Raw genomic sequence first — 17,273 nt, 5'->3', positions numbered from 1 at the left:
GTATACCAACGTATACCACAAATATATATTGTGTAGTTAAACATTTTTACATACATTTTTATGTCATGCAGTTTATTATGTGTTTTTTTGAATTTCTGACAATTCTTCTCCAATGGCTCATACAATTTTTGGTCACGTACTTCCGTCGTGTCTATAAATTCCAGGTCACGTGCTTAGTTTTGCTCTCTCCCACAATTCTTTACGGTTCTTTTGACATGCTTACGAAGTTTTGCTGAAGTTCTTCTCAGGATGTGTTGGTCGGTAGTTAATATGGGATTTCAGTAATATTCATAATCAATATAATTACATCCTTTTACTGGTAATACATATATATTTTGACTCCATCTTGCTCCTTACACACTACTGTCATTGAGATCTTCTGTTTATTACAGCACAAAACCTCAATTATATTGAAATTATATTCAACCTGTTACATGATACCAAGAGTTGTAGTAGTAATGTATACGCTGTTGAAGCATGGTCACATCGACCATAGCGATAAGTTGAATCATGTTTCGTCAGCATAAGTTTTAGATACCATAATATTTCTCAACAGTGTTATTATATCCTAATTTTCTGTGCTGTTTTATCGCCTTTCCTTGACTTTTAACCATTTTTAAACTGTCTCTTCCACTTTTAACACGTTGACCTTTAATAATAACTCAGAACAACGCCTCTCAGTTTTAACGCTTTACTTCATGTACTGGGGTTTTCAGTTGAGATTTTTGAAAATGATCCATCACTGACAGACTTGATAAAATAACAACTGATCACGTAACAGACAACACAAAACCGCAATTTTGTACAAGTTCTACGGTTAATCAGAACAACATGCTAAGTTTCTAATTGTAAATAATTAAAACAAATTGTGTTACAAAATACCAATTTAACACATTTCGTGCTAGGCCTACTTTTCGTCACACTTAACGTAAACTAAAATGTGTGCACAATTATCTCGAAAGTTTATAGGCTTACAACGCTAAAATCTTAGGCTTAATTCCTTACGTTGAATACAGCAGATAGCCCAAAATGGCTTTGCTCTTAAACGAACAAATAAACAAAGATATTATCCCATAGGACCAATGTCTTACGGAATAATATTTGTGGGATAAGTGACTTTCAATTACTGGTAATCCCAGTCAGTCTCTCTCAGTTAGTAATAGAACACTGATAATTTTAACTTGCTAAAGGTTCTTTCCTCTTCTACTAGTAACTGGGGTTGTTCAGAACTGTCAGATTATGGATCTGAGGATTACATGTTTGCATTCCGTTACTACACACACACACACACACACATGTATATATATATATATATAAATATAAATCGTGCATCGCACTTTGGTACCGTGGATATGTTATAAGAGTGACAGTCAAATCGCACCAATCGCTAAGATAAGAATAGCCTAAAAGTTGGCAGTGGGTGCTGTTGATTAGCTATCTTCATCCTTGTCTACTGGTTCGAAATTAAGGTCCTCTAGTGCAAATACCCCTCGAGTAACTGCACGATTATCCGAAAACAAATAAAGAATTTCATCTTATTTATCGTTTCGATCTTAGCAACAGCTATTCGCAGTTAGCCGTTGTTTAGCCTTGAGGATATTTCTGAAAGAAGACGTAACAAATAAGATTAAAACATGTTTATTCAACGTCAGAGCTATTCGTTCGTTTGAGAGTTACTGAGATGTGGTTATTGTCAACTAAATAGGCGTCAATTATGTTTTCTGTTCCTTGATAGGTTTAAATCTGGTTTCCTGCATTCTTATTGGTTGAATAAATACAAAGCATAAATTGCTGTAAAGCTAGGTATGCTGCATGTCAAATAAGGATTTTATAAAAGACTTAAGATCCTTAAAGTTTATTTGTTTTGTCTTGCACAGTTTGTTTTAATAGTTTTCATTTTTTGTAGTTGATAAGGCTGTTGAGAAATATTAGAAGGTCTTGTTTTATTCTGAAAGTATCAAAATAATCTACAACTAAATAATTTGTTTTACCCTTTACGGAGAAACACATTTTAGAATCTCACAATTCAAAACAGTCGTAAACTTTTCTTTCTTTCTTTTTTTTTTTACTTTATTTTCATATTCGATTAAAATTGTTTTTAATCCGATATTTAAGTTAAGTAATTACTTTAAATATAAAGACAATGTTTCTAAAACGCAGTGGTCTTACGTCATTTATAAATTTACACATACAAGGTGTAAACATGCCTCTGTAGGCTCGACTATTTGTTGTTTGAGTTCAAAGATTAAGGAGCATGCGCTAAGCACTGTCTTTCAACATGGTTTTACAATATTGTGGTTTCTTCCTACTGTCCAGTATTTCAATATTCTAGAGAGTACCTCGATTGAAACTTTTTATAGTTGTTGGTATATTTTAGTTGTAAGAGAAGCAACTGTTTATCAAGTCTATTCAATGATGTCATTCTCCTTAAATAAGGGTAGGTAATCACCTTTGCCAGGATATGACCTCATACCTGTCAAGTTTTCTACCTGTTAAAGGAATCTCTCTTCATGCGCTATTCAAATTGAACTGCTGAAAAATACATAAAAGTGGCGGAAACCTGTACTGGTTTCAAGAAAGAAAAGTGTCTTGTTCCACTTGGAGTTCCAAAAATAACGAATATACACTGTTCTTGGAAAGGTGTTGACTATTTACTGTTCTTAAAAAGGTGGCACGTGAACACTGTTGTGTTGCATATCCACTATTCTTACGAAGGTGTTGCATGACAACTGTTGTGTTGCATATCCACTATTCTTACGAAGGTGTTGCATGACAACTGTTCTATTGAACATTCATTGTTCTTAGGAACGTGTTGCATGACAACTGTTGTATTTGATCATTCATTGTTCTTAGGAACGTGTTGCATGACAACTGTTGTATTGAACATTCATTGTTCTTAGGAAGGTGTTGCATGACCCACTGTTCTTCCATTTGTTTTTAAAATTCATTAAAATAAAGCTACTCCTTACAATCCTTCTATTTAAGCTGAGAGATCCAACATTTATAGTAAGGTTTAAACTTACGTTTCGTAGTTTTAACGCTTAAGTCTAACTTTATTGCGGGAAAGACTAAAAGTTAAGTTACTAAATAGACATGACTTTGTTTTAAAGTTTGAAGTGTTAGATAAAAACTCAAGTCAATACAATGCGCGTTCGTTTGGTGAAGTCAACAATACTGAAATTATTCTGAATCGAACCAGGTTATTATTTTTTCGAAGCCTGAAAAATACAGTTTTGTATACGTTTAACTTCTGTAGTACATACTGGTGTATAAAATACATTTTAACACTAGACATAAACGATCTTATAACGACACATTTATTTTTATTTATTGTTTCCCTTTATAGCTTCTTTCCGTTAAAACATACGGCTTGTGTTCTAGTATTGCTGAAAATATCCGTTTCTAACGTTATAATTAATCACTTTATAACAATACCAGTTTTCTAAGCATATTGGTACAAAACAGTAAGCAGCCGAACTGAAAGTGTCTTGGCCGTATTAACACGTTGTTCCTTGGAGCTAACACTTATTAAACACCCAAGTTTGATAGCATCATTCACCATTTGCGTGTGTTTACAGAATGAGGTTTACCTATTGATTTTGCTTTCGAGATACAGAGAAATAATTATCACCTAGTTGGTCGTGTTAATAAATAACGCAATAGTTTCATTGCGTTATGATACTTTTTAGTAAAATAAATACTCTATTACCAAACCACTTGAAGCACGTGAGAGTCGTAAAAACTGGTCTACAGGGGAGTGGCGAGGGGAAGGGGATGCTGGAATGTAGAAAATGCAGATCCTGTAGGCTATGTTGTCACCTGTTAGACTTCTTCAAACCTATTCCATGCACGTACACGTGGCTACTCGCTGGCTCGGATGAACGCGTTTACAAAATCATATCTCACTAATTCTGGCAGGCGCTTCGCTTAAACTGTATGCGTGGCTTTGACTCCTATTCTGTGGCTTCAGATAGTACAGGATTGAAGGTACTGTCCAACGATCTGCAGAAGTAACGTTATTAACCCTCATATTACCGACATATTTTTATATTGATTGGCGTCATACTTTCACCTGTAGAAATAAAGTCAGTACTTAGCGTGTGTGTCTTCGCAGGGGAAGAACGAAGACCAAAATTTTACCCATTTTCTACTGTAAAATACGTGAGAAACTCTGGCGGTAATTTCTGAGATTAATTACAATAATGATAGCGTTTTGTTGTTTTTTTTGTGACTCATGAACTAGGAACTCCCTGATAAAGTCAGGGACCTTTAAGCAATTTGTTGGATAAAAAACTAAAGAGAGTCTGTTCTAAACCTTTAAAATTCACGTGGACGTTATCGGAAATTATGTTATGTAGAAATATGCACATAAAAATGTTTCAATACGTATGTACATCTGAAATTGAAATATCTGTTCCGTATTGTAGAAGCCTCTACCCTTGAACACAGTAATCTGTTTAATATAAACGTTGAATAGACGTTAACTGATATAAAAGTTGAACGTGAAATGGTCTGGTGGTAAGGACGCTCGACTTACCATTTGCGAGTCGTGAGATCTCGATGACCGTCGCCGCACATGCCTTTTCCGAGACGTTATAATGTTACCGTGAATCCCACTATTCGTTGGTAAACAGTAGCTCACGATTTGTTTGGCTACCTTTCCTTTAACTTATCACTTCATTAATAGGGAAAGCTAACACATATAGACGTAAGTAGTTTTTCGCGAAGTTCAACAAATTAACCCAATAGAACTTTTAATTTCCCGTGATCACCAAGGCTAAGACACGATGTAACAGATTACCATATAAAGAAAAACTGATTAATTTCGCTGTACTTTTCCCAAAATGAAAACAAACAAACATACTATCTGTATATGGTGAAGAATTTCTAAATAAACGTCAATAAACTTTTGCTTTACATAAGTTTATGATATATGCATTCCTGGGTGTGTAATATACAAGGTGTTCTAGAAGTCTGGACCCATGGGGAAAATGGACATTGCATTATTAAGGCTCCACAAACATATTTCTAATGTCGGGAAGTAATGTATTTTGATAGTACAGGGTGGCCCGTAAGTTCCTACCCATCCATATGTTATTATGTTATATTCAATTACGCATGCATTATAAATTTGTTCCTTTATTTGGGAGAGCAAATTGTTTGAAACTGGCAACATTAAGGATACACCTCGTTCAGGAAGACCAGTTAAACGTAGAGTGATGTGCTGGTGTGGGAGAGTCAGTAATTAACTAGATACATAAGATATATGGATGGGAAGGACGTACGGGCCACTCTGTACAGTATATCAAGGACTGATGTGTGCATGGCTCTTAATAGCATGAAATATGAATAATAAACAACTTAAGAATAGATTGTATATTATTTCCCCCTATGTGTCCACGGAAGCACTGTACATATATTACATTGTTTTCCCCTCTTTTGTTATGTACATCACCTTTCAGTGAGACTACGCCTGCATTTCAACCATTCATTACATTTTAGCTTTGGACAATAGTTTTACAGCATCTGAACACTACACTAGTTGTGCCGACTCAGTCTTTAAGAGTACCGTATTTTGTGCACTTGCTTAATTTTACCTCCACCTGTAACGTTTACTTACACCTGGAGTTGTGTCAACCTAACAGTAAAATGAATGTACGTGAGTAAAAACCTATGTTCAGAGCCATGTGCATCTGATTAAATACAGTCGCGTGCTTAGTGAAACGATTAACCTATTTTTGTCTGTGTAGGTTAAAACATTATTAAAATACTTTTATGGTGATTCAGTTTTTAAAGCCTTAAACCATCATTATGAATAAGGAAATAAATTTGTTCCTTTTATTTTCTGGATTATTAACACTAATCACGAACCCCTTAATAACTGAGAGGTAATACTGACAGAGGTATTTGTTGAGTAAGAAACAAATCGCTCTCTGAGGTTAAATAGAGAATAACTACTCCGAATATCTGTATCATGAGGTATATGTAAAGAATGAATGAATGAACTAGTTCTAGATCGTAAGGATGTTACAGGGAGTTCTTATCAGAAATGAACGTGACATTATCAGATGATGACGTTTACAAGGAGTCCTCATCAGAAATGAACGTGACATTATCAGATGATGACGTTTACAAGCAGTCCTCATCAGAAATGAACGTCACATTATCAGATGATGACGTTTACAAGCAGTTCTTCTCAGAAATGAACGTGACATTATCAGATGATGACGTTTACAAGCAGTTCTTAACAGAAATGAAAGTGACATTATCAGATGATGACGTTTACAGGGAGTTCTTATTAGAAATGAACGTGACATTATCAAATGATGATATTTACAAGCAGTCCTGAACAGAAATGAACGTAACATTATCAGATGATGACGTTCACAAACAGTCCTTATCAGAAATAAACGTGACATTGTCAGATGTTGACGTTCACAAACAGTCCTTATCGGAGATGAACGTGACAATATTAGATGACAGTGACACTTAAACAGCCGTTTTCAAGAATAAAGGTAATAATAACAGTAGCTACTAATTACGTCTACAAACAACCCTTATCAGAAATAAATGTTGCAGGTTTGTTTGTGGATTCCGCGCAAAGATACACTAGGCCTATCCTCGCTAGCCATTCCTAATATAGTAGTGAAAGACTAGACGGTAGGCATCGTAAACTCTTGGGCTACTCTTTTACTAACGGATAGTAGAATTGACCAAACATTATAACACCCCCACGGTTAAAAGAGTGAGCATGTTTGGTAGGACTGGGATTCGAACCCACGTTTCTCATATTGCGAGTCGAGCACCCTGACCACCCGGTAACGATGCAAGAATAGTCAACAGTTCATAAGGAACCCTTGTTAAAATGAACGTTACAGTGCTAAGTAATAATGACGTGTTCATGTTGCCCGTATGAAGAACAAACGTTACGGTTCGAGAGTATTATGACGTTTACAAGCAATAGTTATCAAAAATGAGCATAATAACAGTAAACAATAACGGCGTTTATAAGGAACTGCCATGAATAACGTAGCGGTACTAAACAACAACGACAATCACGAGAAACCATATTAATTAACCCTGTAACCATCGAGTAGTGTAACAAACGTCCACTATGAATGAGCCTACATATTGTGCACCATGTTGAAAAAAGTTGTCTGTTTTTTTTTTTCGTTGTCGCGATACACATTGTAAATAAAACAAGAAAGTAATAAAAGGTTGAAATCATTTATTTTATATGAAAAATGCACAGGAAACCCTAGTAGTAATTAATGTATTAATTGTAGTAATGATGGTATTACTTTTCAAATGTTTGTGGATCATTTGTCATTATGGGTCTTGCAGTCAACAAAGTTATGGATTTGCAAACGGTTTGGTGCATAAATAATTTAGACAAATGTATCAGCAAAGCTTAAAGCGCCCATGGATCCTGCCGGTAAATATAGGTTTGAAAATGAACGTGGTAGTACTTAATAAGTTTACAGTTCAAGTAACTGATAGTGCTCAGTGATAACGACGTTTACAATAAACGGTGAAAACAAAAACGTTTACGTTCATATGTTTATAATAATTATTCTCAACATATCGCTATCCTTCCTTTTGTTTACTCGCGTCCAGCAGTTGTCGAATCATTGGTATTCGAATGGACTGTGAGATAGACCATAAAGATAATACACTGATAACTTTTTATCGAAAACAATTTTAAAATGACAACATCAAGAAACTGGATAACTCGTTTCGAAGTTCACTGTTCTGGGAGAACTACGTCTGTAAAATTAATTAGGTATCTAATCGAAGTCGCGTATATAGTACTGTGTTCTCTTGTTGACAGCATGGTAACTTATTTTTTGAAACCTTTCAGCTGAGATTAAACATACTTACTTATCTCACCGGTGTTTTAAAAGTACTACAGGGTGATTGTAAAATAGTTTGTTTTCTTATAGAAAAGCCACATCGGGCTATCTGCTGTGTCCATCGACGGAAATCGAACCCCTAAATTTAGCGTTGTAAATCCGAAGATTTGTCGCTGTCCCATCGAGGGATCATGATAGTAGGCATCGCTAGATATCTTGTTAAAACATTTATAAAACTTGTTCGTGGAATTGATTTATAGCAACAATAAGACGTTATGTATATGTAATGTGCTGTAATGAACCAAAAACTGTAAATTCATTCAACAAATATTGAAAAATGGAATCACACTTCACATTTTACGAGTAAACATATCTATCAACTCATTCCTCTTATCTTTGCGAGGTTGGTCTTGTTGGTTTGGTGTTTTATGGCGCAAAGCAACTAGGCTATCTGTGCCTATCTTTGTGAGAGTGACTCAGTGGTTTGCGCTTCGGACTGTGAATCCCTAAAACCATGATTTATGTCCCGTAGTCGGAAGCAAACAAATCGCACTCCACACTTTGAAGCCACAAGTGTGTTATAAGAGTAACGGGTAAATCCCCCACTATTCAATTAGGGTAACCCAAGATTTAGCAAAGTCCCTTCCATCTGGTGTGTCAGTTCAATCTTAAGGACGGCTTATGCAAACAGAGCTTGATAGCTTTGAGCGAATTTCCAAAGAGAAACAAGCTAGAGATAATTAGGTTTCATCACACGACTTTCATTCCTGGTGGTATCGTTATGGTACTGCAGACATAACTGCCGTACATACTTGTAACATATGTAGGAAGTAGGCCTAGTGGAGGAGCGTTGTTATCAAATCAAGGATGAAATGTGTGACGTAAATTGCAAACGGGAAAAAAATCGTAACGCAGCGTATGATTTCATGAATAATATAAAGTAACAACAAACGTGTTCTAAAGACTGGAACAAAGTTATGTGCAAGCGAACATTTATGCCATATTTCGCATGTGAGCATGGCCTTGAAAAGTGTCATAATTTATTCTTCCCCTGGTGTGACACTTTGTAAACAGAGGAATGTATAATTTTCAGAACCAACTGACTGCTGAACAGTATCTAACTACCGTGAACTTTGTTCTTAGCATTAATTAATTAATGCTAATCAATTAGTGCAGTGATCCTCAAACCACAGTAAAACAAAACAACAAAATAAAGGTGTTAGCAGGTGTTTTCCCTCTTGACAGCATTTTAAAATTAGTGACAGTAACAGTTAGCCTTAGCAGTTTTGTTATAATAAAGACTAGATGAGTATGTTTGGCAGTAATGGAAATCAAACCTGAGATCATCAAATTACAATATCCCCATCCTTTCCACACACAGTTCACTAAATTTGAGCAAACTTGAAGTAAAACAACAACAACAACAAAAGTAAAGCATGCATGGCATAGATAGTCTACTGTTGTAGCTGTTAACAACAAAATAACAGTAATGTTTTGATTACTTGGATAGTTGAAAAAATATGATTGAAAACTCTTGTTTGATTTGATATTTTCATCACAGTTGACATAATTGCAATTTTGATAGTCAGTTATTGGAAAAATTAAAAATTGTATCAACTGAGAACAATTTTGATTACTTGATCATCATTATAATTTCTATTAACTGATAGTTGTAATAACTGAAAACAATGATTTTGATTATATTGTTATTTTCACATTTGGTTTAGTTATAACATTAAGTAATTGATAGTCAAAATAATTGAAAACTAATTTTCATAATATTTGGTTTAATTATAATTAAAATTAATTGATAGTTGGAATAATTGGAAACTGATTTTTGATTAGATTGTTACTTTCACAGTATTTTGTTTAATTATAATTTGATGTAATTGAAAACAATGATTTTAATTAGATTGTCATTTTCACAATTTTTGGTCTAATATTGATTAATTGATTTGTAGGAATAATAAAAAAATGGTAGAAATCAGAAGCACTGATTTTAGTTAATTGAACTGTAATTTTGATTAACCAGTTAGTTTTTATACTAACTGATGTAATTGCTGCTCATAGGTAATTAATTATATTAATTAAGTTGCTGATTTCTAGCCACATGTGGGTGGCATACAAGGATTTTTACATAAGAATCTTTTGTTATTCCATAACCACATTTTTGTTTTTTTTGTGTGCAAGAATTAAACTGAAATCTATTGGAAACCTATGGACTTATCTGTGCAAAGACATCCACATAATATATAATTTCATCCAAAATCTTACAAGTTGAAATTCCATATTAAAACATTATAAAAAAGAAGATAATATTATTCTGTTATTAATACCCATATGGTAAGAATTAATGTAGTAAATATGTTGTTTACTAGTGTATAACCCATCAGAAAATGACAAAGAAAGTACTACTACCCCACGGATTTAGTATACCCTAACATTGCATTTTATGGCTAACTGAAATAAATACATTTTGTGAAATCAAGCTTGGCCAATAAAGAAGCAAAAGAGGTAATTGAGATGGTCAAACATCAGTAAATTCCTTTGTGAGCCAATCAAAATTAAGATCATTCACAAAATAAATTTGTGGCATATTCATAGAATAAATTATTAGTAAAAATTGGTTAGATTAACAACTTCTAATATGTGTAATGGTTCTTATGTCATGTTGCTTAACAACAAAAGTATAACCTAATGTGGTTTACACCAGGGATAACAACTGTCTGTACATTTAAAAGTGATTAGAAAAATATTAGTAAAGTTTTAACACTGTCCATAAATCCATAAGTAACAAAAGTTGTTTTCTTTTGTTGATTTCAGTAAAATATGAAACCTGGTGTTAATTACAAAGAAAAAGGCCATGGATAAGTATTTCATTAAAACAGAATTATAATGTTGCCAGCCCACATTTGGTTACACATTAATGTATGTGTATCAGAGAGATTACCATTAGTATTAAAATAATAATAATAATAAGCAGTTGTACTTGCACATTAAATAATAAAGTATTGTAGAAAGAGGAATCACCCTATTGTAATTATTGATGGTTCTGAACAATTTATTAGAACCTTTTTTCTGTTGGAGTAAAATTTCTAATTATTTGTGAGGACTTCACAATAGGTAAACCTCTTAACAAGAATATACTTATAGGCACTAAACCGACAAATCAGACGTTGTTTTGTTGACACTGGTTTGGTATTTGATAATTTTTTATAGTGCTGCATTAACAGTCTTAAAGCAGTAGAATATAAATTTTTGTAACAGCAAATACATATGTATTACTGTTTCAGTAAAAGTCCATGAGTGTGAGGTATATCAGTGCTATTATTAAGCTTTGTGAAGAAAAGGATAAACACTTTCATGCATTATGTGTTGATTCAGTTTTTGCTATATAAGGGTCATTTGGTGTGAAAAGTGGATAACTTGATGTTGTAGATTTGTTAAAAATATACAACAGTTTTACTTTATTTACCAGAAAATCTTGTTTTTTTATGGTATGGACTTTTGAAATAGAAATACTGTAATTTCTTGATCAATCACTATCAAACTTAGTGATACAGGATGACATGAGGAAGGCCATATTAATAGAATCCTTAAAAATGGTGTGTTTTTCTTTTCAGTTTTGTTTCCTTTGTGTACTATTATTGCATTCTTAATGTTTATTATGTTAATAAAAATAAAAATAGCATGATTTCTTATCCTTTGTTACAAATGTGTTTTTATTTCTCTGTCCAACAGATGGATACTTCAACTAGTACTTAGTACAGAAAAATAATTAGTTCTTGGAATTATTTTGCAGTATTTGTTTAAACACAGAACTTATTCAAACAATTGTAATTTTTATTTAACATTTTATATTTTTAGGCCTACTCTTCTACATGGGTTTCAGTAGCTTCACCACCGGATTCGGGTTCTAGCTCAGGATCTAGTGGAATAGAGCAGCTTAGCAGAACTAACCTGTATATCCGTGGCCTCACTCCCAATACAACAGACAAGGATTTGCTAAATCTGTGTAGTCCGTAAGTTACATTAACTTTTTAATTTGGTTGTTTGACAAATTAATGGTTCATTGTATTTATTTTCCAGTCTTTTGGCTATAGGTTCATCATGGGAGTTAAGGGTGATTCATCTAAATCCTGAATTGGAATATTCAAATAATAATGAAATTTAATCAAACAACATACATGATATAAATGATAAACAAATGCAAACATATCATTGTGAAGTTGGATAATATCAAAATATCTTAAGCTTTTGAAATAAAAAAAAATCGTCATTAAACAGAAGTCTTATTTTCCATTTTTTTTCATCCCAACAATACAGAGTTTATGACAAATTAAGAGGGCAAAATAAGTCAAATGTGTTCATCTCATGTTTTATTTAGAAGATGGTAGCTCAAAAAGTAAGGAAAAAATAACAAACAAATTTGGAAAGGTGGCTGTAAAAATGTAAATGAATAGGGACACCAAAAATATTTATTTTTTCTTAACTTGGCTTAAATGAAAGTTGTTTTAATTATTACATTTTTATCTTAAAGAGATATTTTATTCCAAATATTTTAATGGATGTATGATATGAAATTATTACCCTGTAGTTCAGCTGCAAGCCTGAAGGCTTATATTGCTAAAAACTACGTTTTAATGCCTGTATAGCTCATATTTTAGTTTTGTGCTTAACAACAAGTGAACAAATAATGATGTGAAAACAAAACATGTTAGAATAATCATATTAAACAGTACTTAATGAATGCTGTTGGATCAGTTGATGTTTAAATATTTAATAAAAGTGTTGTTGATGTATGAGGAAGTAAAATAGAAATAGGTAAATGATGTTGAGCTGTTATGTCAACTGCTCTTTGGGTAGGGTTTAATTTTCCAGCAAAACTCTAATCTCAAGCACACAGCATATAAGGTGAAACAATTTCTTGGTGGTAAAGCGTTCAATAGAACAGTCAGAAGTGTAGCTTGGTCCATACGTAGTCCAAATATGAAAACAACTGAGGCTGTACGTCATTATGTAGAAACTGGGAATCTAAATAGTGTGGTTAAATTGTGGAAAGTAATGCTCAGTATTTGAAACAGTATTCCATAATTATACATTGGTAAATTATATGAAACTAAGATGACCTGAGTGAAACAAAGGGTTCATCACTTAGAAAAGACTAGTGATTTCTTTATGTATCTTCTGTGATAATATTTTGTACCATTAATAACTTCAGTATCAAGTTGCCATACTTTCTAAATATATTTAGTTGTTACAAATACGTTTGCACTCATTTCATGTTTGGCTGTCCTTTAAATATCTTTCTTTTGTTTTGTTATAGTTATGGAACTATTATATCAACAAAGGCTATTCTAGATAAAGCAACAAATAAATGTAAAGGTAGGTATCATGACCTATAACATAATTCATGTGACATGTTTTGCAATTAAGTTAAAAATTGGTTTGTTATTCTGTCTCTCTGTATCAAGAAACCAACAAATGCACATATATATTCAAGAACAAATTCATTTTAATATATTCAGTAAAAGTATACAACACTAAGCTTCAAAATAATATCCAGAATTACAATACAAAACTTGTAAGGTTACTCCCTTACCTTCATTGTTGAACTGACTGAGCTGGAAGTACAATGAGTTTTTTTTCTGTTTTCAGGTTATGGCTTTGTAGATTTTGAATCTCCTGTAGCTGCTGAAAATGCAGTTCAGTCACTTCAGGCTCAAGGAATACAAGCTCAAATGGCCAAGGTTAGATCGTTACTTAAGTCAAGATCCTGTTTTGTTAAATGTGGAACTGTACATGTAATTGAAGTTTAGTAACACTGCTAACAAAACTGTACAAAAAGTAAGTCATGTTCGAGCTTTAAAATATACAATAAGTATGAGTCATATCCATGTCTCAAACTGTACAGTAAGTATGACTCATATCCATGTCTCAATCTGTACAATAAGTATGAGTCATATCCATGTCTCAAACTATACAATAAGTATGAGTCATATCCATGTCTCAAACTGTACAGTAAGTATGAGTAATATCCATGTCTCAAACTGTACATTAAGTATGAGTCATATCCATGTCTCAAACTGTACAGTAAGTATGAGTCATATCCATGTCTCAAACTGTACAGTAAGTATGAGTCATATCCATGTCTCAAACTGTACAGTAAGTATGAGTCATATCCATGTCTCAAACTGTACAGTAAGTATGAGTCATATCCATGTCTCAAACTGTACAGTAAGTATGACTCATATCCATGTCTCAAACTGTACAGTAAGTATGAGTAATATCCATGTCTCAATCTGTACAGTAAGTATGACTCATATCCACATCTCAAACTGTAGCTTGGTTCTTATGTAAAATACACAGAAATCTTTGAAACTAAAATATTTTATTCTATTTAGCAAGTAGGAAACACTGAGCAACAGAGTCATTTGGTCAGATAATTAACAGGTTGTTGATTAGTCAATAGTTCAGAGAGATTTGTTCCTCTGTCAAAAGTATATTTGTTTATTTAAAAGTTAAGTTAGATATTTAACTGTTATTTAAAAGTTAAGTTAGATATTTAACTGTTATTTAAAAGTTAAGTTAGATATTTAACTGTTATTTAAAAGTTAAGTTAGATATTTAACTGTTATTTAAAAGTTAAGTTAGATATTTAACTGTTATTTAAAAGTTAAGTTAGATATTTAACTGTTATTTAAAAAAAGTTAAGTTAGATATTTAACTGTTATTTAAAAGTTAAGTTAGATATTTAACTGTTATTTAAAAGTTAAGTTAGATATTTAACTGTTATTTAAAAGTTAAGTTAGATATTTAACTGTTATTTAAAAGTTAAGTTAGATATTTAACTGTTATTTAAAAGTTAAGTTAGATATTTAACTGTTATTTAAAAGTTAAGTTAGATATTTAACTGTTATTTAAAAGTTAAGTTAGATATTTAACTGTTATTTAAAAGTTAAGTTAGATATTTAACTGTTATTTAAAAGTTAAGTTAGATATTTAACTGTTATTTAAAAGTTAAGTTAGATATTTAACTGTTATTTAAAAGTTAAGTTAGATATTTAACTGTTATTTAAAAGTTAAGTTAGATATTTAACTGTTATTTAAAAGTTAAGTTAGATATTTAACTGTTATTTAAAAGTTAAGTTAGATATTTAACTGTTATTTAAAAGTTAAGTTAGATATTTAACTGTTATTTAAAAGTTAAGTTAGATATTTAACTGTTATTTAAAAGTTAAGTTAGATATTTAACTGTTATTTAAAAGTTAAGTTAGATATTTAACTGTTATTTAAAAGTTAAGTTAGATATTTAACTGTTATTTAAAAGTTAAGTTAGATATTTAACTGTTATTTAAAAGTTAAGTTAGATATTTAACTGTTATTTAAAAGTTAAGTTAGATATTTAACTGTTATTTCTAGGTTGTAAACATCTCAAACTTTGTTGCAGTTTTATGAGAAAAATAATTAGTACCTAATGACTTGTTATTTTTTAACTTATTAGTGCAAGGCCCTAAATCTTTCCTTATCTTGCTTGTGCTTACAGCTGGCACTGATCTGACTAGAACGTATAAAAGTGTTGTATGTTCACTACAAGAGAACATTAAATATGTATAACATAATGATTTTAATATTTTTACATGATTTAGGTTTTTCTGTATGTGTATTCCACACATTTAGGTACAATTGTTTAAAGAGTAATAAATAAAAAGTGACTTTGAACTTGTTTGGTTTTGATTAGCTGAGTCTAAACCTTGTTAATGTTTTCCCTCTTTCCATGTATTCACTTTTGCTCATCAAAACTGTGTAAATCTTAATGATGAGAAACCCACTCGAAATAAAAATGTATCTTGGAATGGTTGGTATGGGTATTAACACTTTTACTGATAAGGAGAGAAGAACGTTTCAACCTTCCTAGGTCATCTTCAGGTCTTTCTCAACCAGCCGTTCTGAGATACAAAACTGTGTAAAGTCTCACTGAAATCCCAGCAAATTATGAAAGATAACATTTATTAGGTTGTAATCCTTCTCCAGTATTTGAATTCTCTTTTGAGATATAGAATTAGAAGTTGGTGATGTGAATAAACTTGGAGATATGAATGTTAACTTAAGTTTAGAGTACGGTTGTTGGAAAATTGCTGAATGCTGATTCTTGTGAAGTGGATCACTCGTGCTGTGTATGTTAGAGTTAAGGATCTGTAAAGAATGTTTTTTCATTAAAAGGACTTAATAATGCATTTTTTGTTAACTAATTATTCTATACACATATTTGTAGACAACTGATGTAATTCAAGATTCAATAAATTTTACATTCTTGCTGTTTGGTGCTCTAAACAAGAGCTGTGATTGTTCTTCAGTTACTAAGACTAAGCAGAAATATCCACTCTTTGGGCAGGTATAATTGCTATTCTGATACATATGATACTTCTCTCCTCTTGTAAGATTAACTGTTCTTGTTCATTGTTGCCCTCTATATGTAAACATTTTTATTATGCATGCCACGAGTCAGATGACTCCATTGTGTCTGTCATGCAAATCACCATGTATCTTCACTTCACCAGTAGAAGCATTGTACACCTACATGATGCTCATGACTTGAAATTCCATTCTTTACCCCAGGTATGTGTTTCCTTCTCTTCTCTTTGGGATCCCATAAATTGCCAATATCTAACAGAGGCAGTACAGGGCCCCAATTCCACATTGAAGAGGCTATCAGACCTGTTTCATATCATTCATTGGGGTTTTACTTCTTTCTTTTTGTGGTTCCTAAAAAGACCAGCAACTGGAGGTCCATCATCAATCTGTCCAGTTTCAATTGTTTTGGTCACCTCCCCTGTTTCACCATGGAGTCCTCTCTCACTCTTTAGGGGACATTTTCTCTAGATCTATAGATGACCAAAATGGATGTCTCCAATGCTTATCTGCATATTTCCATCTCTGTACAATCTCATCCTTATCTTTGGTTTGTTCATCAAGGGATAGTGTACTAATTTCATATTCTGCCTTTTGGGTTGGCTTCAGTTCCTTATGTTTTTGTTTGTTTTGTTTTTTGTTGAGCAGTGAGAGCTTTTGCTATTCATATTCATGCCCTAGGGCTTCATTTCCATTTTTACATGAACAGCTGGCCCATTCTGGACAGGAGTCAGTCAGTCATGTTTGTTGTCATCTTCTCAAATTTGAGAAGTCCTTTTTGCATCCTACACAATACCTTTTGCATTTATGTGTCTTTCTAAACACTCATCTCAGTCAGGCTTAACATTCTCTTTCTTCTCAGACTCCATTCTATGAAATTGTTAATTCATCACACCCTGTTTGTGACCTTACTCTATTCCAGTGAGGTTCTGTTGCTTTTGGGGACATGGTCTTCTATGACACTGCTAGTTCTCTTTGGTCATGCACTTATGTAAACTCTGCACAATC

The 17,273-nt window shown here is 32.5% G+C and overlaps 1 protein-coding gene across 8 annotated transcripts in view; it reads left to right on the top strand.

Moving 5' to 3' along the window:
• Nucleotides 1–17,273, top strand: part of LOC143234357 (protein alan shepard-like) — a 130,153-nt gene that overhangs the window by 94,132 nt on the left and 18,748 nt on the right. For all 8 annotated transcript variants that reach the window (XM_076471653.1, XM_076471656.1, XM_076471658.1 and 5 more), the window contains 3 exons: nucleotides 11,721–11,875; nucleotides 13,180–13,238; nucleotides 13,512–13,603. In XM_076471653.1, the coding sequence (XP_076327768.1) occupies nucleotides 11,721–11,875; nucleotides 13,180–13,238; nucleotides 13,512–13,603 (306 nt within the window). The remainder of the gene's footprint in view (nucleotides 1–11,720; nucleotides 11,876–13,179; nucleotides 13,239–13,511; nucleotides 13,604–17,273) is intronic.

This window comes from Tachypleus tridentatus, chromosome 12 (assembly GCF_004210375.1).
Source record: "Tachypleus tridentatus isolate NWPU-2018 chromosome 12, ASM421037v1, whole genome shotgun sequence".
Lineage (NCBI taxonomy): Eukaryota > Metazoa > Arthropoda > Merostomata > Xiphosura > Limulidae > Tachypleus > Tachypleus tridentatus.
This window is presented reverse-complemented; position numbering and strand designations above follow the sequence as displayed.